The sequence below is a fragment of the Oncorhynchus tshawytscha genome, linkage group LG05 (assembly GCF_018296145.1).
Source record: "Oncorhynchus tshawytscha isolate Ot180627B linkage group LG05, Otsh_v2.0, whole genome shotgun sequence".
Lineage (NCBI taxonomy): Eukaryota > Metazoa > Chordata > Actinopteri > Salmoniformes > Salmonidae > Oncorhynchus > Oncorhynchus tshawytscha.
In genome coordinates this window covers 59,102,778-59,126,905 of record NC_056433.1, presented here as the reverse complement: position 1 = coordinate 59,126,905, position 24,128 = coordinate 59,102,778, and the positions used below count along the sequence as shown (strand labels likewise).

At 43.2% G+C, this 24,128-nt stretch overlaps 1 protein-coding gene across 1 annotated transcript in view; it reads left to right on the top strand.

The window, feature by feature from the left end:
• The window catches only part of agbl4 (AGBL carboxypeptidase 4), a 400,664-nt gene that overhangs the window by 342,353 nt on the left and 34,183 nt on the right, over positions 1 to 24,128 (top strand). The window contains exons 7-9 of the mRNA XM_024421584.2: positions 16,473 to 16,562; positions 18,274 to 18,388; positions 21,204 to 21,315. Coding sequence (XP_024277352.1) covers positions 16,473 to 16,562; positions 18,274 to 18,388; positions 21,204 to 21,315 — 317 coding nt within the window. The remainder of the gene's footprint in view (positions 1 to 16,472; positions 16,563 to 18,273; positions 18,389 to 21,203; positions 21,316 to 24,128) is intronic.

The window sequence follows — 24,128 nt, the reverse complement described above, 5'->3', positions numbered from 1 at the left end:
GCTAAGGCGTGGGAACATGTCGATCCAGCTGAGGCACGGGAGCATGGCGACCTAGAGCGCAGAGAGAGAGCATACGTGACAGTACCCCAGCTGAGGCATGGCAGCCTGTCGAGCCAGCTGAGGCAGGGGAACCCTTCAAACCATGGGAATCCGAAAAAACGTCTGAGGCCTCCCAGGTAGCTCCGGTTCTGACACCCGGACCCGACATTACCTCAAAAACAAAAACAAAAAACAACTCCCTGATGCTTTCCTTTGGTGAGGCGTCATTCTGTAACGTGGTGCGCTGAGAGTCGGGAAGCAAGTTCAGGGAGTGAGTGTTTTAATAAATAAATAAATACAACATAATACAAAACAAGCACCACGAACAATGTACAAACATGAAACAGAAACAATGACGCCTGGGGAAGGAACCAAAGGGAGTGACATATATAGGGCAGGTAATCAAGGAGGTGATGGAGTCCAGGTGAGTGTCATAATGTGTGTAACGATGGTGATAGGTGTGCGCCATAACGAGCAACCTGGTGACTTAGAGACCGGAGAGGGAGCACACTTGACCCCATGCAATTCAGTACTATAAAACAAAAGCAATTTAGATCGAAAGAGTCCATATTAACAAAGGAAATTGAAGGACTAACAGTACAGTTAGATAGCAATAAAAACTGTACCATTGTCACGTATACTCCCTCTCCGGCCTCTAGGTCATCGGGCTGCTGATTATCACGCACACCTGTCACCATCGTCTTGCGCACCTGCACCTCATGACACTCACCTGGACTCCATCACCTCCTTGATTATCTTCCCTATATCTGTCACTCCCTTTGGTTCTTTCCTCAAGTGTTATTGACTCTGTTTCATGTTGGTACGTTGTTTTTGTTTCGTGTTTATGCTTTTGTTTATTTATTAAAACACTCACTCCATGTACTTGCTTCCCAACACTCAGCGCACTCGTTACAACCATAGAGGCACAGAATAAGTTAGAGGAAAAACAAAAAGAAATGGAGGAACTTATTCAAAAAAGATCCAGTGTAATATATTATAAAAATAAAGCGAACTGGATAATATGGGGAAAAATGCACCAAATTATTTTTCTATCTTCAACATAGTAATGCTACATTTTTTTTCTTTGAAACTTCTTACAAATAATGGAGTCAGGCATGATTCACAGAATGATATTTTGAAAGAGGAAGTAAAGTACTTTAAGAATATGTTTTTGTTTCCATCTCCACCAACAAACGCTAAATTGTATGGTTTTTTTCTCCTATTAATAATGTAAAATTAACATCTGTACAGAAAGACTCATGTGAAGGCCAAATTAGAGGAACTTGTTGATGCAATTAAAGCCTTTAAGTCCAGGAAAACCCCAGGACTGGATGGCATACCAGTGGAAGTATACCACACTTTTTTATATACTCAGATGACCATTATTAGCATGTTTTAACCACTCCTATGTAAATGGTAGATTATCGGTCAAGCAACAAGGTCTGATTTCATTATTACTGAAACAGGATCCAAGTGGTGGATATATAAAGTTCCAGTCCATTTAAATAATTGGAGGCCTCTTACACTGTGTTGTGATGCAAAAATTCCAGCTAAATGTTTGGTGCATAGAATTAAAATGGTTTTGTCATATTATTCATCCTAATCAGGTTTTTTACATGGACGATACATTGGAGATAATATAAGACAAGTACTGGAAACAATATAATACTATGGGGAAACCAGGTTTGGTTTTCATTGCTGATTTTGAAAAGGCATTTGATAAAGTACGACTGGAGTTTATATATAAATGCCTAGAATATTTCAAGTTTGGAGAATCTCTTGTAAAATGGGTTAAAGTTATGTATAGGAAACCTAGGTGTAAAATAGTAAATAATGGCTACATCTCAGAAAGTTTTAAACTGTCAAGAGGAGTAAAACAAGGTTGTCCACTATCGGCATATCTATTTATTATTGCCATCGAAATGTTAGCTGTTAAAATTAGATCCAACAATATTAAGGAATTAGAAATCTGTGCTAACCTCTCTGGATTATAACGAAATTGTGATGTGTACTATATTATGTATTGGATCACAAAAAAATGAAACTTTTACATTACCGTGTAGTTTACCAATAAAATGGTCTGACAGGGATGTGGACATACTCAGTATACATATCCCGAAAGAAAGAATTGATCTCACTCCAATAAATTTGAATAGAAAATTGGCAAAAATAGATAAGATCTTTCTACCATGGAAAGGAAAATACCTATCTAAAAGTTTTATCCACCAGAAAACACAAAACAAATATTGTGATTCAACTCAAATATACTAATGTATTAAAAATATATATATTTTTAGTTTTTAAAAAAATTAACGGTATAATTTTTGTAAATGATATCATAAGTAGGACTGGTGGAGTTATGTCACACATGCAGGTAACACAGACATATGGAAATGTCTGCTCTATCTAAAATTACAACCAACAAATTGCAGCATTACCCCAAAAATTGAAGAGGCAAGTAGAAAGGGGAAAAAGTAAGGAACTTGTCTGTCGACCCTGCATTAAAAACCATAAATGGTTGAAGGAAATTGTGATAAATAAAAATATATACCAATATAATTTAAAGACCAAACAATTGACCGCTGTGCCATACAAATTCCAAAATAGTTGGGAAGAGATTTTCGATGTACTGATTCCATGGCACATGGTTTATGAATTGACACGCAAAACAACGCCGGATTCAAAACTTCTCATTTTTAAATTTAAATGATTATACAAATTCTTGCAACCAATAGAATATTATACAGTGGCTTGCAAAAGTATTCATCCCCCTTGACATTTTTCCTATTTTGTTGCCTTTACAACCTGGAATTAAAATGTTTTTTTTTTTTTTTTTTTTTTTTGGGGGGTTGTATCATTTGATTTACACAACATGCCTACCACTTAAAAGATGCAAAATATTTTTCTTATGAAACAAACAAGAAAACAGAAAACTTGAGCATGCACAACTATTCACGCCCCCCAAAGTCAATACTTTGTAGAGCCACCTTTTGCAGAAATTCCAGCTGCAAGTCTCTTGGGGTATGTCTCTATAAGCTTGGCACATCTAGCCACTGGGATTTTTGCCCATTCTTCAAGGCAAAACTGCTCCAGCTCCTTCAAGTTGGATGGGTTCTTTAAGTCATACCACAGATTTTCAATTGGATTGAGGTCTGGGCTTTGACTAGGCCATTCCAAGACATTTAAATGTTTCCCCTTAAACCACTTGAGTGTTGCTTTAGCAGTATGCTTAGGGTCATTGTCCTGCTGGAAGGTGAACCTCTGTCCCAGTCTCAAATCTCTGGAAGACTGTAACAGGTTTCCCTCTAGAATTTCCTGGTATTTAGCGCCATCCATCATTCCTTCAATTCTGACCAGTTTCCCAGTCCCTGCCGATGAAAAACCTACCCACAGCATGATGCTGCCACCACCATGCTTCACTGTGGGGATGTTGTTCTCGTTTTGCACGCCCAATTTTTCAGTTTTTGATTTGTTAAAAAAGTTTGAAATATCCAATAAATGTCGTTCCACTTCATGATTGTATTCCACTTGTTGTTGATTCTTCACAAAAAAATACAGTTTTATATCTTTATGTTTGAAGCCTGTAATGTGGACAAAAGGTCGCAAAGTTCAAGGGGGCCGAATACTTTCGCAAGGCACTGTATATGGTGCATATATATATATATATATATATATATATATATACAGTGCATATATATATATATATATATATATATATATATATATATATATATATATATATATATACAGTGCCTTGCGAAAGTATTCGGCCCCCTTGAACTTTGCGACCTTTTTTGCCACATTTCAGGCTTCAAACATAAAGATATAAAACTGTATTTTTTGTGAAGAATCAACAACAAGTGGGACACAATCATGAAGTGGAACGACATTTATTGGATATTTCAAACTTTTTTAACAAATCAAAAACTGAAAAATTGAATGCAAAATTATTCAGCCCCTTAAGTTAATACTTTGTAGCGCCACCTTTTTGCTGCGATTACAGCTGTAAGTCGCTTGGGGTATGTCTCTATCAGTTTTGCACATCGAGAGACTGAAATTTTTTCCCATTCCTCCTTGCAAAACAGCTCGAGCTCAGTGAGGTTGGATGGAGAGCATTTGTGAACAGCAGTTTTCAGTTCTTTCCACAGATTCTCGATTGGATTCAGGTCTGGACTTTGACTTGGCCATTCTAACACCTGGATATGTTTATTTTTGAACCATTCCATTGTAGATTTTGCTTTATGTTTTGGATCATTGTCTTGTTGGAAGACAAATCTCCGTCCCAGTCTCAGGTCTTTTGCAGACTCCATCAGGTTTTCTTCAGAATGGTCCTGTATTTGGCTCCATCCATCTTCCCATCAATTTTAACCATCTTCCCTGTCCCTGCTGAAGAAAAGCAGGCCCAAACCATGATGCTGCCACCACCATGTTTGATAGTGGGGATGGTGTGTTCAGGGTGATGAGCTGTGTTGCTTTTACGCCAAACATAACGTTTTGCATTGTTGCCAAAAAGTTCAATTTTGGTTTCATCTGACCAGAGCACCTTCTTCCACATGTTTGGTGTGTCTCCCAGGTGGCTTGTGGCAAACTTTAAATGACACTTTTATGGATATCTTTAAGAAATGGCTTTCTTCTTGCCACTCTTCCATAAAGGCCAGATTTGTGCAATATACGACTGATTGTTGTCCTATGGACAGAGTCTCCCACCTCAGCTGTAGATCTCTGCAGTTCATCCAGAGTGATCATGGGCCTCTTGGCTGCATCTCTGATCAGTCTTCTCCTTGTATGAGCTGAAAGTTTAGAGGGGCGGCCAGGTCTTGGTAGATTTGCAGTGGTCTGATACTCCTTCCATTTCAATATTATCGCTTGCACAGTGCTCCTTCGGATGTTTAAAGCTTGGGAAATCTTTTTGTATCCAAATCCGGCTTTAAACTTCTTCACAACAGTATCTCGGACCTGCCTGGTGTGTTCCTTGTTCTTCATGATGCTCTCTGCGCTTTTAACGGACCTCTGAGACTATCACAGTGCAGGTGCATTTATACGGAGACTTGATTACACACAGGTGGATTGTATTTATCATCATTAGTCATTTAGGTCAACATTGGATCATTCAGAGATCCTCACTGAACTTCTGGAGAGAGTTTGCTGCACTGAAAGTAAAGGGGCTGAATAATTTTGCACGCCCAATTTTTCAGTTTTTGATTTGTTAAAAAGTTTGAAATATCCAATAAATGTTGTTCCACTTCATGATTGTGTCCCACTTGTTGTTGATTCTTCACAAAAAATACAGTTTTATATCTTTATGTTTGAAGCCTGAAATGTGGCAAAAGGTCGCAAAGTTCAAGGGGGCCGAATACTTTCGCAAGGCACTGTATGCACCACTCACCACTTTATTTTTTAAACAAGTTTTTTTTTCCCTTCAACAATTTGGACTATTTTGTGTAAGTCCATTACATGACATCTAAATAAAAAGCCATTTAAATTACAGGTCGCAATGCAACAAAATAGAAAAAAGCCAAGGGGTGTGAATACATTTCCAAGGGACTGTATATATGGGGGATACAATCTTCCCAGCTCTGCAGATTTTTCTGCGAGGAGGCAGAGTCATTAGATCATTTAGTTTGGTACTGTCCATGTGTAGCTCGTTTTTGATCTCAGGTCCAGGAATTTCTAAAGAATTGCAACATTTACCTAGAACTAACGCTGCAAAAAGTAATACTGGGTGATTTGAAAAGTCATAGTCAATCATTCAATAATATAATAATTATTTTAGCAAAATATTTTGTCTTTAAATTACAATTGGATGGACATCAGAAATAGAGGACAAAATATAAAGGACAAACAAAATATAACTATTGTAAAATGGATTTAATCTGTAAAATGTGTATAATAGGTATAAACTGAAGGTAGAAGCCTAAGTGTTATTGTTTAATAGGTTACTCCATTTAGGGGATGGGTGGTAGGGTTTGCGGGAAATAATAAAGGTATATTCTAAAAAAAGTGTGTATATGCATGTATGTATGTATGTATGTATGTATGTATGTATGTATGTATGTATGTATGTATGTATGTATGTATGTATGTATGTATGTATGTATGTATGTATGTATGTATGTATATATATAGATATATACATTTACCCAAAAAATATATGGGAAATTGGAAATGATACAGACAATTACATTGATGGAAGCAACAATCTATCCGCAAAGCTGATCCATCCCCTAAAAAATTAAAATGAAAAAAGTGTGCTTACTCTAATCTGTGGAAAAAGATCTTCAGTTCTCCATTTCTCTAGAAATATGTAATAATGTAGTGCTATAAGAGATATGTGGATCTGCATTTGAAGGCATTATGACAAAAGGGAGTGTGTTGTTTGCCTGGAAAAACACAGTCCATTGCTTTACATGAAAAAGGAAGCTGATGGGGTACCCTAGCTAAGCTGACCTTGTCTAACGCCTGCACAGAATCATCTGTTGGAAAAGAACACAAAGGAACTGCAGGCTTACATGGTCAATTGTTGCTGTGGGCCATATCTCAGGTCGGCCTCTCACCATTTACATAATTAGGAGCCCTTCATCCAAGAAATTTGTGATAGCGCCTCTTTAAAGAGAAAATTCTCCACCCTCAATCCTCAGCCCCTGCCTCGGAGCTGTCACTTCAAATCGCCCATGACCTCAATTGTCATCACTCACGCGCTTGAAGTGGAGAAATCTTTTCATTTCACAGTGAAAAGGCATAAGGGCCTTGATTGCAGCAAATCGATCTGTAATCACACTGCGCTCAGTTCTTTTATCCTATGGGCTTCATCTCCACTTGAGAGGCCGAGGTTATATTTACATGCTGCGTTCTCAAGGGTTTCTCCCTCGCCGTGATTCTGATATGAGTGTCACTACATGCCATTCTAATCCTCTTTTCAGGTCATTTCTCTCACAAGGCTGACTGTGAAATATCCTCTACTGATTGCCCACTTCAGCTGTCCTCTCATCAGCTCAGTTGGGACAGGAGCTGTGTTTTAGAGTGGTCAATCCGCACCTTCGACCAATGTCAGCATCGCACCTCATACTGTCCTCTGTTACCTTTTCCTGGTCCTAGAATATCATGAAATATGAGTCTGCGGTGGCTATCTGCTTTGCTTTTTCATTTTGTGGAGTCAGAGAGGGAGTTGGCATTTGGTGGAATCTAGATTTGGCATGATTGTGAGCTCTGTAGTCTGTATGTGACAGTAGGGATGTTGTGAGAGCCAAGGGTATCTCTCTCCGGGAGTGGATGTGGGTGGCCTGTAGTGGGGAGTGACGGAGGATGGTTTATTAGTGTTTCAGAAGGCCTTGGCACCAACATGCCTCCAAAATAAGATGAGCTGAATAAATCTGAGCGAGACCAGAGGCTTTGTGTTCCCACAATCTTATATCCTGTCATGACCAGACCTATTCAGGAGGAAGAAAACAGTGCCATAAAGTTCTATTGCTTTTAAAGCCCTCTCTCTTCCTCTCTGCCTGTCCTTGAGGAGCAGAGGGTGGCAGGTGGGGGCAGAGAGGGGGGCTCTGATGGTTGTTCGGGCTCAATCGACTGGGCAGAACAACCGTCTGCATCTTATTCCAAGGGCCTGTATACATTTAACGTGAGTGACAATTATTATTATAATTTTTTTTCAAATCACATTTTATTGGTCACATACACCTGTTTAGCATATGTTATTGTGCGTGTAGCGAAATGCTTGTGCTTCTAGCTCTGACAGTACAGTAATATCTAACATTTTCACAACATTTACCCAAAAAACACATAAATCTAAGTAAGGAATGAATTAAGAATATATACAGTGGGGCAAAAAAGTATTTAGTTAGCCACCAATTGTGCAAGTTCTCCCACTTAAAAAGATGAGAGAGGCCTGTAATGTTCATCATAGGTACACTTCAACTATGACAGACAAAATGAGAAAAAAATCCAGAAAATCACATTGTAGGATTTTTAATGAATTTATTTGCAAATTATGGTGGAAAATAAGTATTTGGTCAAGAACAAAAGTTTCTCTCAATACTTCATTATATACCCTTTGTTGGCAATGACAGAGGTCAAATGTTTTCTGTAAGTCTTCACAAGGTTTTCACACACTGTTGCTGGTATTTTGGCCCATTCCTCCATGCAGATCTCCTCTAGAGCAGTGATGTTTTGGGGCTGTTGCTGGGCAACATGGACTTTCAACTCCCTCCAAAGATTGTCTATGAGATCTGGAGACTGGCTAGGCCACTGCAGGACTTTGAAATGCTTCTTACGAAGCCACTCCTTCGTTGCCCGGGCGGTGTGTTTGGGATCATTGTCATGCTGAAAGACCCAGCCACGTTTCATCTTCAATGCCCTTGCTGATGGAAGGAGGTTTTCACTCAAAATCTCACGATACATGGCCCCATTCATTCTTTCCTTTACACGGATCAGTCGTCCTGGTCCCTTTGCAGAAAAACAGCCCCAAAGCATGATGTTTCCACCCCATGCTTCACAGTAGGTATGGTGTTCTTTGGATGCAACTCAGCATTCTTTGTCCTCCAAACACGATGAGTTGAGTTTTTACCAAAAAGTTCTATTTTGGTTTCATCTGACCATATGACATTCTCCCAATTTTCTTCTGGATCATCCAAAATGCTCTCTAGCAAACTTCAGACGGGCCTGGACATGTACTGGCTTAAGCAGGGGGACACGTCTGGCACTGCAGGATTTGAGTCCCTGGCGGTGTAGTGTGTTACTGATGGTAGGCTTTGTTACTTTGGTCCCAGCTCTCTGCAGGTCATTCACTAGGTCCCCCCATGTGGTTCTGGGATTTTTGCTCACCGTTCTTGTGATCATTTTGACCCCACGGGGTGAGATCTTGTGTGGAGCCCCAGATCGAGGGAGATTATCAGTGGTCTTGTATGTCTTCCATTTCCTAATAATTGCTCCCACAGTTGATTTCTTCAAACCAAGCTGCTTACCTATTGCAGATTCAGTCTTCCCAGCCTGGTGCAGGTCTACAATTTTGTTTCTGGTGTCATTTGACAGCTCTTTGGTCTTGGCCATAGTGGAGTTTGGAGTGTGACTGTTTGAGGTTGTGGACAGGTGTCTTTTATACTGATAACAAGTTCAAACAGGTGCCATTAATACAGGTAATGAGTGGAGGACAGAGGAGCCTCTTAAAGAAGAAGTTACAGGTCTGTGAGAGCCAGAAATCTTGCTTGTTTGTAGGTGACCAAATACTTATTTTCCACCATAATTTGCAAATAAATTCATTAAAAATCCTACAATGTGATTTTCTGGATTTTTTTTCTCATTTTGTCTGTCATAGTTGTAGTGTACCTATGATGACAATTACAGGCCTCTCTCATCTTTTCAAGTGGGAGAACTTGCACAATTGGTGGCTGACTAAATACTTTTTTGCCCCACTGTAGAGTCAGAGCGGCCCCATGTCAGAGCGGCATTGGACTAAGATACAGTGGCATAGTATACAGTATACAGTACATATGAGATGGGTGATGCAATATTTACACACAATTAAAGTGACTAAGATACTGTAGAATTGTATAGAGTACAGTTTATACATATGAGATGAGCAATGCAAGATACGGAGACATTATTAAAGTGGATAGTGTTTCATTTCCTTAAAGTGGCCAGTGATTCCTAATCTATGTCTATAGGCAGCAGCCTCTGATGTGCTGGAGCTGGCTGTTTAACAGTCAGTGGTGTAGTATAGAATACAATACAGTATATGCAATATGTAAACACGATTTATAAGTGACTAAGATACCATAGAATAGTGTGGAGTGCAGTTTATACATATGAGATGAGTAATGCAAGATATGTAAACATTATTAAAGTGACTAGTGATCCATTTATTCAAGTGGCCAATGATTTCGAGTCTGTATGTAGGCAGCAGCCTCTCTGTGTTAGTGATGGCTGTTTAACAGTCTGATGGCCTTGAGATATAAGATGTTTTTCAGCTTTGATGCGCTTGTACTGACCTCGCCTTCTGGATGATGCGGGGTAAACAGGCAGTGGCTCAGGTGGTTGATGTCCTTGATGATCTCTTTGGCCTTCCTATGGCTTCGGGTGATGTAGGTGTCCAGAAGGGCGGGAAGTTTTCCCCCGGTAATGCGTTGGGCAGACTCCACCACACTCTGGAGAGCTTTGCGGTTGTGGGTGGTGCTTTTGCCAAACCAGGTGGTGATACAGCCCGACAGGATACTCTCAATTGTGCATCTGTAAAAGTTTGAGGGTTTTAGGTGTTAAGCCACATTTTTTTAGCCTTCTGAGGTTGAAGAGGCGCTGTTGCGCCTTCTTCACCACACTGTCTGTGTGGGTGGACCATTTCAGTTTGTCAGTGATGTGTACGCCGAGGAACTTGAAGCTTTCCACCTTCTCCACTGTGGTCCCGTCGATGTGGATAGGGGGGTGCTTCCTCTGCTGTTTCCTTAAGTCCACAATCATCTCTTTAGTTTTGTTGACGTTGAGGTTATTTTCCTGGCACCACACTCCCAGAGCCCTCGCCTCCTCCCTGTAGACTGTTTCATCGTTGTTGGTAATCAAGACTACTACTGTTGTGTCGTCTGCAAACTTGATGATTGAGTTGGAGGCGTGCTTGGCCACACAGTCATGGGTGAACAGGGAGTACAGGAGGGGGCTGAGCACGCACCCTTGTGGGGCCCCAGTGATGAGGATCAGCAAAGAGGAGGTGTTGTTTCCTACCTTCATCATCTGGGGGCGACCTGTCAGGAAGTCCAGGACCCAGTTGCACAGGGCGGGGTTCAGACCCAGGGTCTCCAGCTTGATGATGAGCTTGGAGGTTACTATGGTGTTGAATGCTGAGCTGTAGTCAATGAACATCATTCTTACATAGGTATGCCTCTCTTCCAGATGGGTCAGGGCAGTGTGCAGTGTGGTTACGATTGCATCGTATGTGAATCTATTGGGTCGGTAAGCAAATTGAAGTGGGTCTAGGGTGACAGGCAAGGTGGAGGTGATATGATCCTTGACTAGTCTCTCAAAGCACTTCATGATGACAGAGGTTAGTGCTACGGGGCGATAGTCATTTAGTTAAATTTTCTTTGCTTTCTTAGGTACAGGGACAATGGTGGCCGTCTTCAAGCATGTGGGGACAACAGGCTGGGATAGGGAGAGATGGAATATCTGTAAACACACCAGTCAGCTGGTCTGTGCATGCTTGCGAGGGTTAACACGCTTAAATGTCTTTATCACGTCAACCATGGAGAAGGAGAGCTCACAGTCCTTAATAGCGGTCTACATCGGTGGCACTGTATTATCTTCTTTTTAATTTTTTTAATGTTACCCCTTTTTCTCCCCAATTTCGTAGTGTCCAATTGTTTAAGTAGCTACTATCTTGTCTCATCGCTACAACTCCCGTACGGGCTCGGGAGAGACGAAGGTTGAAAGTCATGCGTCCTCCGATACACAACCCAACCAAGCCGCACTGCTTCTTAACACAGTACGCATCCAACCCGGAAGCCAGCCGCACCAATGTGTCGGAGGAAACACTGTGCACCTGGCAACCTTGGTTAGCGCGCACTGCGCCCGGCCCGTCACAGGAGTCGCTGGTGCGTGATGAGACAAGGACATCCCTACTGACCAAGCCCTCCCTAACCCGGACTACGCTAGGCCAATTGTGCGTCGCCCCACGGACCTCCAGGTCGCGGCCGGTTATGACAGAGCCTGGGCGTCGAACCCAGAGTCTCTGATGGCACAGCTGGCGCTGCAGTACAGCGCCCTTAACCACTGCGCCACCCGGGAGGCCCTGGCACTGTATTATCTTCAATGCGAGCGAAGAAGGTGTTCAGCTTGTCCGGAAGCATTACGTCAGTGTCCGCGACGCGGCTGGTTTTCCTTCTTTAATCCGTGATTGACCCTGCTACTGTACGTCGCGAATATGACACACGTGTCGTGCTTCCACTTCCACGCAAAGTGAAGCGAATTTATTCTAGTGCATTCATAGGGAGTAGGGCCTTGGTAGGGCCAGAGGCTGGGTTAATAAAGTCTTTGGACAGTGGGAAGCAGCACTGGTCTCTGGTCTCTCCTCACAGAGACAATCCAGGACCATAGCATCATTTCACCCTCTCACAGTCAACTCAGTCAACTGTTCTACTCATCTGGCTGTTCACTGGTTTGAATGGTCTGTGTGTTTTACGTAAACCATAAATTACAGTATTTGAGTTAATAAAGAACTATGTAAGAAACATGCATCATCTCAATGAGATATTTAACTAGGCAAGTCAGTTAAGAACAAATTCTTATTTTCAATGACGGCCTACCCCAGCCAAACCTAGACAACGCTGGGCCAATTGTGCACCGCCCTATGGGACTCCCAATCATGGCCGGTTGTGATATAGCCTGGATTCAAACCAGGGTGTCTGTAGTGACGCATCTAGCACTGATATGCAGTACCTTAGACCGCTGAACCAGGGTGTCTGTAGTGACGCCTCTAGCACTGATATGCAGTGCCTTAGACCGCTGAACCTGGGTGTCTGTAGTGACGCATCTAGCACTGATATGCAGTTCCTTAGACCGCTGCGCCACTCGGGAGCCGTAACAGACATATTAATACATGAATACTGAATAATGCCAGTAGTATCCAATAAAAAACTGTACTCTGCAGAATGTGATATCCCATGAATCCAGCTCAAGAAAACAATGACCTCAGTTAATTGTATTATGTCAGAAGACTTTCCAAGTCTTATCTGTCTGAATTAGAAGTGGTGAGACTGTCATGGCAAAAACGCTGAACTGCACAATCAGAGTGACCTTCAAATTTCATTAGATTTAGGATGTTTGTCAAAGACACTTTTCTTCTTTGATGGAATTTACATATTTATCAGACCTGATCGTAATATGACATCTTAAAATGTTTTCAAGCTCTGAGCGCTAATGTGGCGTATGTGACTTTCTCAGGTGAGAAATATGCTGAGGGAGCAGTTTGATGCTAAGGTGTGGGCAGACATTTTTCTCCCTCTATTTCTCTCTCTTGCTCTCTCTTTCGCTACCTTTAGTTCTCTCTCTCCCTCTCTCTCTCTCACACACACACACATACAGTCTCCCTCTTACACTCACTTATACTTTTTCCTCCCTGACTCTTGTGACTTTCCTAATGTAAGTCCCCTCCTTATCTGCAGTGCTGTGACAGGCCCATTGAGGTCTGTGATGATGGTAGTGTTAAAAGGTTCATTACATGGAGACCTGCTCAGTAAGAAACTCTCAAAGCTCTGCTCTTATCACCACTCCACTCTGCTTATATGGCACTAAGGAGATGGGGCAGAGCCATTGGTAAAGACTAGATATCCATAACAAAATATCTGCTTTTCAAACTTAAACAAGAAATGGAAATTCATGTTTTTCAAGGCTAACTGACAGTGCTGAGTGTATTTGTTTAACAATGAAAAGTGTAGTTTGACTCATTGACTCAGCCATCTGTGGTTGCTTTATTTTGATTCCTTATCCTGTATCTTGAGTGTTGCAATATCATATGTCAGTGTATAAGCCTGGAAAGCATACATCACACACACATGCATCAGACTGTCTTTCCAATGCTTAACCAAAATAAAGTGAGCAAATAACTCAATGATGCTGCAGGAGAATTTGCCTCTACAGCATATTTCTATTGTTTTAAAAGGTTGTATATCACTCCCTCCCGTTTCCATGTATCCGGATGTGTGGGGATTACAGCACCCCCTGCTGATCTTTAGCGGCACCTGCTGGCCAGCAGGTGCCACTGCAGCTGTGTGCTGTGCTCTGGGGGCTGGGAACCTGTGGTGCTGTTTGGCTGAACGCTCGGCTGGGCAGAGGCATGCAGGCAGATAGACAGAGAGTTGCAGGCAGGGGAGTGCTTTGGCTGAGGAGGCAGCAGGGATCCTAGGCACTCCCTATACACTGCACTAAGATAAACGGTAGATCTTCTCTAAGCTGCAAGCCTGGTGGAAATTGCACTGATGAAGCGCAATGGCAAATTAGCATAAAACATATATGTACAAGAGCATTATTTTTTAATCCCACACAGATTTCTGTTATGAGGTGGCTGTTATTTCAAGGTTGTTGGTTTTAATGTGAAGGGGCTTTGTGTGCATGCTACGTTTACTCCGTAAGTCCTCTCTGAATGAAGCGCTCCCTGTGCTCGCCCACGGCACTATGTGGGCACTGCTCCATTGTTGTGCATCAAGAGCCATGTCGCGGCGGGTCGAGGCCAAGGTGGAATTTATAACTGATGGAATTTCACACCCAAGTGAGCGCTGGGCCTGGTGAGCACTCACATTTACAACCAATGCCCCGGCGGCTCTGCCGAGACTCCTGAATGGCAAAGTCATTTGTCTCTGTGAAGGGCAAAGAGAGAAAGCGAGGGAACTATCTTTTTTTCTTCTCCTTTAAACACAGAATAATACTTTATGTTTACGCACACCCCCTCACACCAGCAACCCATGTTTTCCAAAGCCCTTAGAATCGTAATTGGAATTAAAGAGAGGAAAAGGTACGCAGCCCATTTCCAATTAGCATTTTCTCTGCTCAGGAGACGCTCAGGGGGATCAATAGGATATTAAGTTTGTGTACATAGAAATAAGGCACACAATTACTTCCAGCCATTAGCAACACTAAACATGTGGAGAAATGTCGACCTCCGATGGCTGCCTGACCTGTGTTCTGTGACAGTCATTTGCCAGTTTTCAAGCTTTACTGAAGTGCATTGGTACAGTTTGCTTCTATTGAGCAAAATAGTATTTGGCCCAGACAAACAGTAGCGATCAACACAATAAGGCTCATGTGGAGTTCTGCTAACAGGTCTGGCTTCCTCTCAGCAGTGGCTATGAACATCTTAAGACCATCTTTCCAAACATAGTGGTCATTTGTGGTCAAGCTGCAGAGTAACGTCTGTTATCACTGAGTGGCTCTCTGATACCTGCTCTCAGGCTAAAGTTGCACAGCCCTCTAGCATCTCACAACCCTCCAGCATCTCACAACCCTCACAACATTAGCCACAGTCCCCTCTTATCACCCCCGGAACCCTCAAATCTCCCCAGGCCTGGGGCTATCCTATGGAGACCAAAGCAAGAGCCATAATGTATTAGGTCATGCTTGTTTTTACAGACCGTGATATATGTATATATAATTCAAAGAGTGTGCTGAATAATCCATGCTCTTACTTAATGATTCATGTGCGGGGCTGAGAGTGAGGGGGACGTTTTTGTGGGTTTGACTTGGGGTACCAGTGATACCCCCTCCTCCATACCGGCCAAGGTGTCAATCCATCCTCTTCTCCATTGTGCTTGGCGTCTCTCTATCACTTATTCATCAAATGGATGCCCTGAAGATTCAAAATGCATTCCTCTGTGTGACCACTGGAATATATACATTTATCATCATCTAGTTAAATATAATCTGCTATATGGAATGTAATCATCTATATTGAATAAGAGACAAAGCAAGTGAAGACAGGCTTGACCTGTATGTGGTAAAGTATGGTGTGTAACTACGTAGTGAGGTCGAGGGGTCCATTGTGAAGGCAGAACAGATCCAGGGATATAGGGGGACTTTTTCTGTGTTTCTGGTGAATACCAGCGCTCCATTCAGCAGGTAACCATGTTGATGGTAATGAAACTTGCCTGCTCTCTTTGGAAATGAGAGGCAGGGCCTGGTGTTTGGACAGCCCATCATGTAGTTGATAACGAGGGGAACATTGTGCTACATGAACAAAGGCTGCTGCTGTGCCAGAGCCCCCTGTCTCCCCGTCCCCCACGCAGAACAGAACAGAACAGAGCAGGCAGGAATAGAAATGAGCGTGACTCGCAGCAGGTGGAGGCAGATCAGCATTTTAAAAGAGCTTTTTGTCCAGCAGCACCGGTATTCATCCAAACGATTTTATTATCCTGAATGCAATTCTTCCTAATTTCCCATACAGCCTGGTCCTTTCACAGAGAGAAAATAGCAGGCAGATTTGATTTATGGTGCATTAAGCTGGGCAGTCTATCATGAACATCATGTAGATTGTGAAAACATACCTCCAGCAAAATACCTCCAAATGGATCTGGAGGTCATTGTAGCATCTTTAGTGGGGAAAACTGCACATGGAATTGAATTTGCTGCATTACAAAGAGCCTGTCCTTACACAACATGGGTTAGAGCAGCCTCACGAGCACACACGTCACATCATTTCCAATGGGCCACAATGTCCCTTTTTAACAATGATAAATATATATATACTGTATGTTCCTTATTACACCCATGTGTAGTAGTCACTGAATGTTTTATCCACTTTATCCTGTTTTCTGGGTGATTATCCCTTGGCTGAATGCTAATTTACAGCACATACTTGTGAAGTGTGTTTAGTGACCAATTCATTCTGACAGCGGGGCGCCCCTGTGCTGCCCTGTTGTCCGAATATGCGTGCATCTAACCTGTGTGTGTTTCATCTCCAGCTCAACAGAATCCAGAGAAGGTGAAGAAGCTAGTTGTCCTCACAGCCCGTGTACACCCTGGGGAGTCGCCTGCATCCTTCATCTGCCAAGGTAGGTCTCTGTCTCCAACCTGGTGCTCTATACACATCCCTAATACTCATGTGTGCACACGGACACACAGCCCAGGTGGAGCATCTCACCAGCAGTTTATCAAGTTCTCGTAGAATTACAGGGAAAAAAGTGGCAAAGGAGCAGATTATTCAAAAAGAGCCTTGGCTTCCACTCATACCTCTCTTAACATGTCTGGCATTTGTCAGGCTGTTATTAAGATTAGCTCTCCCCTGAAGAGCCTCTTATTTTGGCGACAAGTAACTGAACTCCTGGAGAGTTTCTCTCCTCAAAATCAAGGACATCTGAACTGTGAAGAAAGAGTGAGTTACAGTTAATGAGATGACGGTTGAAGAGGTTTTACATAAAGCATGGACACAAGCCTAACTTCTTAGAACAAAAGGTGCCATCTAGAACCTAAAAGGGTTATTTGGCAGTTCCCATAAGAGAACTCTGAAGAACCATTTTTGGCTCCAGGTAGAACCCTTTTGGTTCTAGGTAGAACCTTTTTGGGTTTCATGTAAAAACCCTTTCAATAGATGATTCTACATGGAACCCTGAAGGGTTCTACCTGGAACCAAAAGTGGTTCTACCTGGAATCAAAAAGGGTTATTCTATGGGGACAGCCAAAGAATCCTTTTGGAACCCTTTTTTCTAAGAGTGTATGTAAGACTATTATACTAGCCTGTTTGTAGCTTGGGTTTTGGGGACAAGGGTTAGGATTAGGGTCAGGGTTAGGGTTGAAGTCTGGGGTTACCTGGTCTTTACAGTTTGAGCTAATATCATAGTTTAAGTTAAGGCTAAAGCTTGTCCTTGGATCTTCTTTACTTTTCCATTGACAATACAGCACAGGAAACTGTTAAAAGCTACCAGTCTGTGGAGTAGTGTTTGGTCACCCCAGAGCCCTGAGAGCAGACAGCCCATGTAGCTCAATGTGACTTTAAGCTCCACAAAGGACCAGCCCCAGCTCCGACACGCAGATGTGCATGAAGTAATCTCAGGAAGTCTGAGTAATTAGATGGCACACTCTGTGGCCTGTACCTGTGTCCCACGCTCCATCTCTCCTCCTGCCTGCCACATTGACTCAATTAGAGAGCTTGTTATGCCTCCATTAATGGTAACGAGCAGGACAGAGTGGGGCGGGCCGGCTGTAGTGGGATGGGGAGGGAGGGCTACAGGCTGGCTGTCGGCCCTCTTTGCTTCTTATTTACCTGTCAATTATCCTGCTTCAGTCTAGGGCTGTGGATGGCTTTCAGTAGCCGGTATGTATCTATCTCTCTCTGTCTCTCTCTTTCCAACTCTCTCACTCTCGCTGTCTCATCTGTGGCAGATAGCATTATCTCCCTCACTCAGTGGCTGAGGCCCTGTGGGCTAATTAGGTCCGCTGTCTGTTTTTATCCCACTGTCAGCTCCATTCCATTTCTATCGATTGTGGACGGATGTCTCAGATTTCCCCTCAGATTTATATAATGCCCTCTTTTTGTCCTTTTCTTTTTGTTACTCAAAACTCAATTAACTGGGGCCTTGAGTTTTCCTTTAAAGTCCATTTTACTGGGAGTGTGTGCAGGGGTGTGTGTGTGTGTGTGTGCATGGTTGTCCATGCTTGCTTCTGGGTGTGAGTGAGAGAGAATAGCTTTGAGCATGATGCTTTCCAGTTATAGAGTGAAATAACTCTGACAGTCTCTCTTGTGTATCTCCATGTTTTATTGTTTAGGAGTGATTGACTTCCTAGTCAGCCAGCACCCTGTGGCCCAAACCTTGCGTGACCATGTCATCTTTAAGATTGTACCCATGCTCAACCCTGACGGCGTCTACTTAGGCAACTACAGGTAAGCTCTACTATCAATAAATAAAATCACCCGTTTCTTCATGGACTAAAAGAGCTGTTGAGTTGTTTTATGACATTTACTGCTGTAGTCATTTCCATCATGTTGCTTGAGGTCTACCTCTGAAAAGTTGTACATTTGATGCATTCTGATAGAGATATCTGACTAGGCTGCACCACGTTGCTAGAGCTAAGGAGAGATGATGTGTTTGGTAATGCCCACTGTGTAGGTCTCCTACCAGAGGATTGATAGATTCTGCTGTTACAGATATGAATTAAACCGAAGGCCATGTGTGAGTATATCTATCTGGATGGGCAACCGCACCATCTCTGGAATATGACCTGCTGGCTTTCCGATTTTGCCATCTCTTTTCTCCTCTGTTGACAGTTCAGATCATTGTAATAGCTGCAGTAGTCAATTCCCCCTCTTATTCTCCCGTGCTTGTTGTCAATCAAATCGTATGTGTAAAGCCAGACACACACACATTTACCAGTGGGGGATGTGTTAGAGTATTTGTGTCACAGACATATAAACCCACATCCACTCTCCCCTTACTCGTCTACATATATTTATTCCTTTCTATACCTATTTCTTGTGTAAGACACATCTTGCCTGTGCCATCTTGCCTGTTCTTGCCATGCGGTGTCTCATACGCTCTGCTGAGCGTGTTTTCACAGGGTTTAGTTGTAGTGCTGCTGTTTCTGAGGCCATACGTTCCAGCCTCTGTTTAGCACTGAGGCACAGGCTCCATGGGCATCATTTCCACCTCCCTCTCCATAATTGCCTTTTACTTAATGGGTTGGACATAAGGAATACAAATGTGCTGAGACTCTGGTGCTGCCAATAAAAGTGTTTGTGGCTGCCGTCTAGTGGTCGCTTCCCTGCGCTGCACCCAGTCTGTCAATGGTACATCACATCTGTTCTGATGATGACAGGGGTTAAAAACATCTTGTTGCTGATTGTTGACCCTTAAAGGTTGTTTTCATCAACTCTGGAAAATGATGCGGTCGGCCTGGCTGAATGGTGATAAGCTCCATATTAATATGAAGTGAATTAGAGTGTCTCTCTCTGCCCCTCCCAGTGAGGCCTGATTGGCCTTTCTGTGGGCTCAGCAGCACACTGCATCTGGAGGGCGATCGAACAGATGCATGCAGGGATCAGAATCAATCAGTGCTGACCACAGATTAGTATTTCAGGCATGCCTGCTTGCACATTGGCATTGACACGCAGACACAGGCCCCCATGAAAGTCATGGATAGTGAGCAGCAGCAGCTCAATAGCCCAGCTACCTTCCTTCCACAGCCACTCTGGAATAGACGAGAGTTACTTTATTTTTCCAGAAGGAACTTCAGTTGTGGCATGTCAGATAAGATAAAGATGTATAGTAAACATATACACGACATGACTAAAAGTATGTGGATACCAGCTCATCGAACATCTCATTCCAAATTCACGGGCATTGCAATGGAGTTAGTCCCCCCTTTGCTGTCATAACAGACTCCACTCTTCTGGGAAGGCTTTCCACTAGATGTTGGAACATTGCTGCGGGGACTTGCTTCCATTCAGCCAAAAGAGCATTAGTGAGGTCGGGCACTGATGTTGGGCGATTAGGCCTGGCTCGCAGTCGGCGCTCCAATTCATCCCAAAGGTGTTCGATGGGGATGAGGTCAGGACTCTGTGCAGGCCAGTCAAGTTCTTCCACACTGATCTCCGCAAACCATTTCTTTAGTTACCTCACTTTGTGCACAGGGGCATTGTCATGCTGAAAGAGAAAAGGGCCTTCCCCAAACTGTTCCCACAAAGTTGGAAGCACAGAAGCGTCTAGAATGTCATTGTATGCTGTAGCGTAAAGATTTCCTTTCACTGGAACTAAGGGGTCTAGCCCAAACCATGATAAACAGCAACAGACCATTATTCCTCCTCCACCAAACTTTACAGTTGGCACTATGCATTTGGACAGGTAACGTCTCCTGGCATCTGCCAAACCCAGATTCGTCCGTCGGACTGCCAGATGGTGAAGCGTGATTCATCACTCCAGAGAACTGCTCCAGAGTCCAATGGCAGCGAGCTTTACACCACTTCAAACAACGCTTGGCTTTGAGCATGGTGATCTTAGGCTTGTGTGCGGCTGCTCGGCCATGGAAACCCATTTCATGAAGCTCCCGACGAACAGTTATTTCGCTGACGTTGCTTCCAGAGGCAGTTTGGAACTCGCTAGTGAGTGTTGCAACCGAGGACAGACGATTTTTATGCACTACGCACTTCAGCACTCTGCGGTCCAGTTCTGTGAGCTTGTGTGGCCTACCACTTCGCTGCTGAGCCGTTGTTGCTTCTAGACGCTTCCACTTCAACTTAACAGCACTTACAGTTGACCGGGGCAGCTCTAGCAGGGCAAACATTTGACTAACTGACTTGATGGAAAGGTGGCATCGTATAAACGGTGCCACGTTGAAAGTCACTGAGCTCTCTCTAGAATATTCTGACTCGTAAGGGAGCCAAACCAGGCAACTACACTAAATGTTAAGACAGGCTCAATAAAACATCTGCAACCTGCAACCTCTGACTAGAGGTACTGGCTTTAGCTGCTCTTTGACTGCAGTAGAATTACTTTCTAGTGAAATACATTGGATCTTAGATCTCCAATAGGGAAGCTAAAGCTAATTGATTGTTCATATAAAATAAAGATCTGTGTTTCTTGGGAAGGTTTGATTGTTGATTTAATTGATTAGATATAAACACATACAGCCACAGCATCAGTAGTAATTGTAGGTATCTGCAAATGTTCAACTCACGTGTGTGTGTGTGTGTTCATTCCCAGGTGTTCTCTGATGGGCTTTGACCTTAACCGTCATTGGCAGGAGCCATCCCCCTGGGCCCACCCCACCCTCCACGCCGTCAAGCAGCTCATCGTCCAGCTCAGTCAAGACCCAGTGAGTCCCAATCTCCAGCCCGCGACCAACACCTGTATTACACACTTCGTACTGTAGTTACTGTGTGGGCTGTCTATTCCTCACCCTGCAGCACACAACATGCAACACAGTATCAGAGTCAAGAATATGCTCAAATTCCACAGATACTAGCTATATAAAACACCTGAGTTGAGGTTTGAACACTGTTCTGAATCTAAACTCTGTTTCCAGTTGATTTAGTTCAGAAGGTTATGCACTCATGTGGTTGAGAACTATAGAAAGGTGTGCTGTAGGATTGATACTCAGCAACTCTCTGCAAAGTGTAGGTCTCTGTGACATTAGATTGTACTGAGGGGCCAGTGTCTGTAGTGTACTCAATATTCAGCTTGCACTTTCTTTGTTAGAGGAACGGGCCCTTGTGTTTTTTTGCCTTCGTGTTAATTATAAGTGGAAACGCAGGTTGTTAGATTACTGAAGGTCAGAGTCTGTCCTGGGAATCGTCTGCCCTTTCTTACACTTTCTAATCCTGATAAGACCAGGGTGTTCTGCTGAGCAAAGGGGCACGGCTCTCAGCTTAACCTTTTCCCCCAGCGCTGACATGCTGATCGATGGGCTCCTTCACGGCAGAGTGATCCACTCATGTCCCTCACACTTCTGCAAACTACACACTCCCATCCAAACACACACCACACATAGGTACTCTCGCTCTCTCACTCTCTTACACACACACACACACACACACACACACACACACACACACACACACACACACACACACACACACACACACACACACACACACACACACACACACACACACACACACACACACACACACACACACACACACACACACTGCATTCAGTGTCATACTCACACGCATACATTGTTTTCCCTCACAGTCCCACTCTAATGCACTCCAACTCCCATAGAGAACATGCACATGTAGGTTAGTGCAGAACCAAGGTCTGAGGGGGAGAACCTCTGTCTGCCTGCCCACATGTGTAATTATGATTCCACTGGCTGATCCAGTGGCTGGAAGGAGAACTCTTGTTAAGCTCTCCACCTCTCCACCACCTCACAGTCTCTGAACCCCCCAGCACCCTCAGCACTACATTCACCCATACAGTGCAATCCCAAGCAGGGCCATGTCCCCACATCTCATCAGCCCCACTCTCTCCATCCCATCCTCTGGCCTGGCTGTGGCCGACTGGCCCTGTCAGAGAAGAGACCTGGGCCGCCTCTCTCCAGCTAATCACATCAGACACAGCACTCAGATTTGGGGCTCCCAGATGCCAATCCCAGTGCCAGCTCTATGGCCAGGGGCCTGGCCCTCCATCCACTGCTGTCTCACACTGTGCACATCCACTAATGAGGTTACAAGGTCACGGTCTGAGGACAACAGGAGGAGATCAGTGCCGGGCTAACATGCTACTCTTTATTTGTCCGCTTCCCTCTAGCTGGCAGATGGTTGCAGACACAGAGGATTTCAAGCTGTCAACGGCCATTTGACTCTTGAAGAATGTCAAACCAAAGCCATTTCTCTAGCTTTCGGAAAGGGCTCAGTGACAGTCAGACTGCAACAACATTTATTTAATCCCTTTTAGTAATATACACGTTTAGTTTTTTATCTTTGAAAATCTGTGATTGAATCTGTCTTTCATTCGACAAAGATCCCTCCTTTTTGATAATCTCTAAAAATCCATCTAAGCCTGATTGACAAAGATTTATTTTCATTAATTACAGATTTTAATTGCTTTTTAAAATACCTCAAAGCAGTCTAACACCTTATGTCCTTATTATAGCGCTGAATCCATCTGAATTTTAGGACATTGGAACATAATCTGTTCCCAAGCTCCTTGGTGTTTGTTTTTAAAAAAGGAAGAGTGAAGAAACAAATGAACTCATCTCCCACCTAAAGCAATGCTTTTCCAGACCATTTATCAAAGGAAAATAAGATTTATTTTTGATTGGCTGATTACTCAGAACATTCATCATAGTGAACGTATCCTCAGCAATCTGACAGCGCCATTTTGGATAATTTGTTAAGGATGACAAAAGGGCCAGTATTGCCATGGTTCATTTCTGACCTTTTTAATATTAGAAAATTAATTTTCTATCTGAAACAAATGTATTAGGTGCGGTCATACCGGTTAGATGAATATTGCACCTTGAAAATCCCCCCTCCTCCTCCTGGCTGTACTCTCCCTTTTCCTTTATTTCTGTGGGGAGCCATTGTCTGCTGTATTCAGGGCGCTTGAGGAAACGGCTCTTTCTGTCTGTCTGTCTGTCTGTCTGTTGAGATGTCCTCTGGTGTCATCGGACCATTTCTTATCCATTTCTGAGATTTACGGGCAATTTGTCTCCATCATTACTCCCCCTTTTCAATTCCTCAACCACTTCTCCTCCAGTTTGAGGCAGAACTGTCTGGCTCTCACAGGCAAAAAACAAGAAAATGACACTGCGGAGGAACCCATTTGGAGTGTCTTTCTGGTGTGTGCAGTTTGTACTCAAGATGATTTGGTGACACAATGGGAGCATAGATCCACCAAACAGACCCAGGGTGTGTGAATTGTTGGGAGGTTGGTAGATGGAGTAACAGACTGTGACTGTGGCCAGCTCTTTGACTGATGTTGGTTCAATTACTTGAATTCCATTTAGTGAGTTTTTTGTGCCCAACGCGCTGTTTCTCTAGAGAGAAATCATCTCATTCACGAGAGAAATCGGAGAAATCAAGTCAATAATTATGTGGGACGCTGGGCTGAAGGGAGTTATAGTTTTCAACCTAGTTCAGGGCAGAAAGTGGTATTTAACTATAATGACCATAATCCATT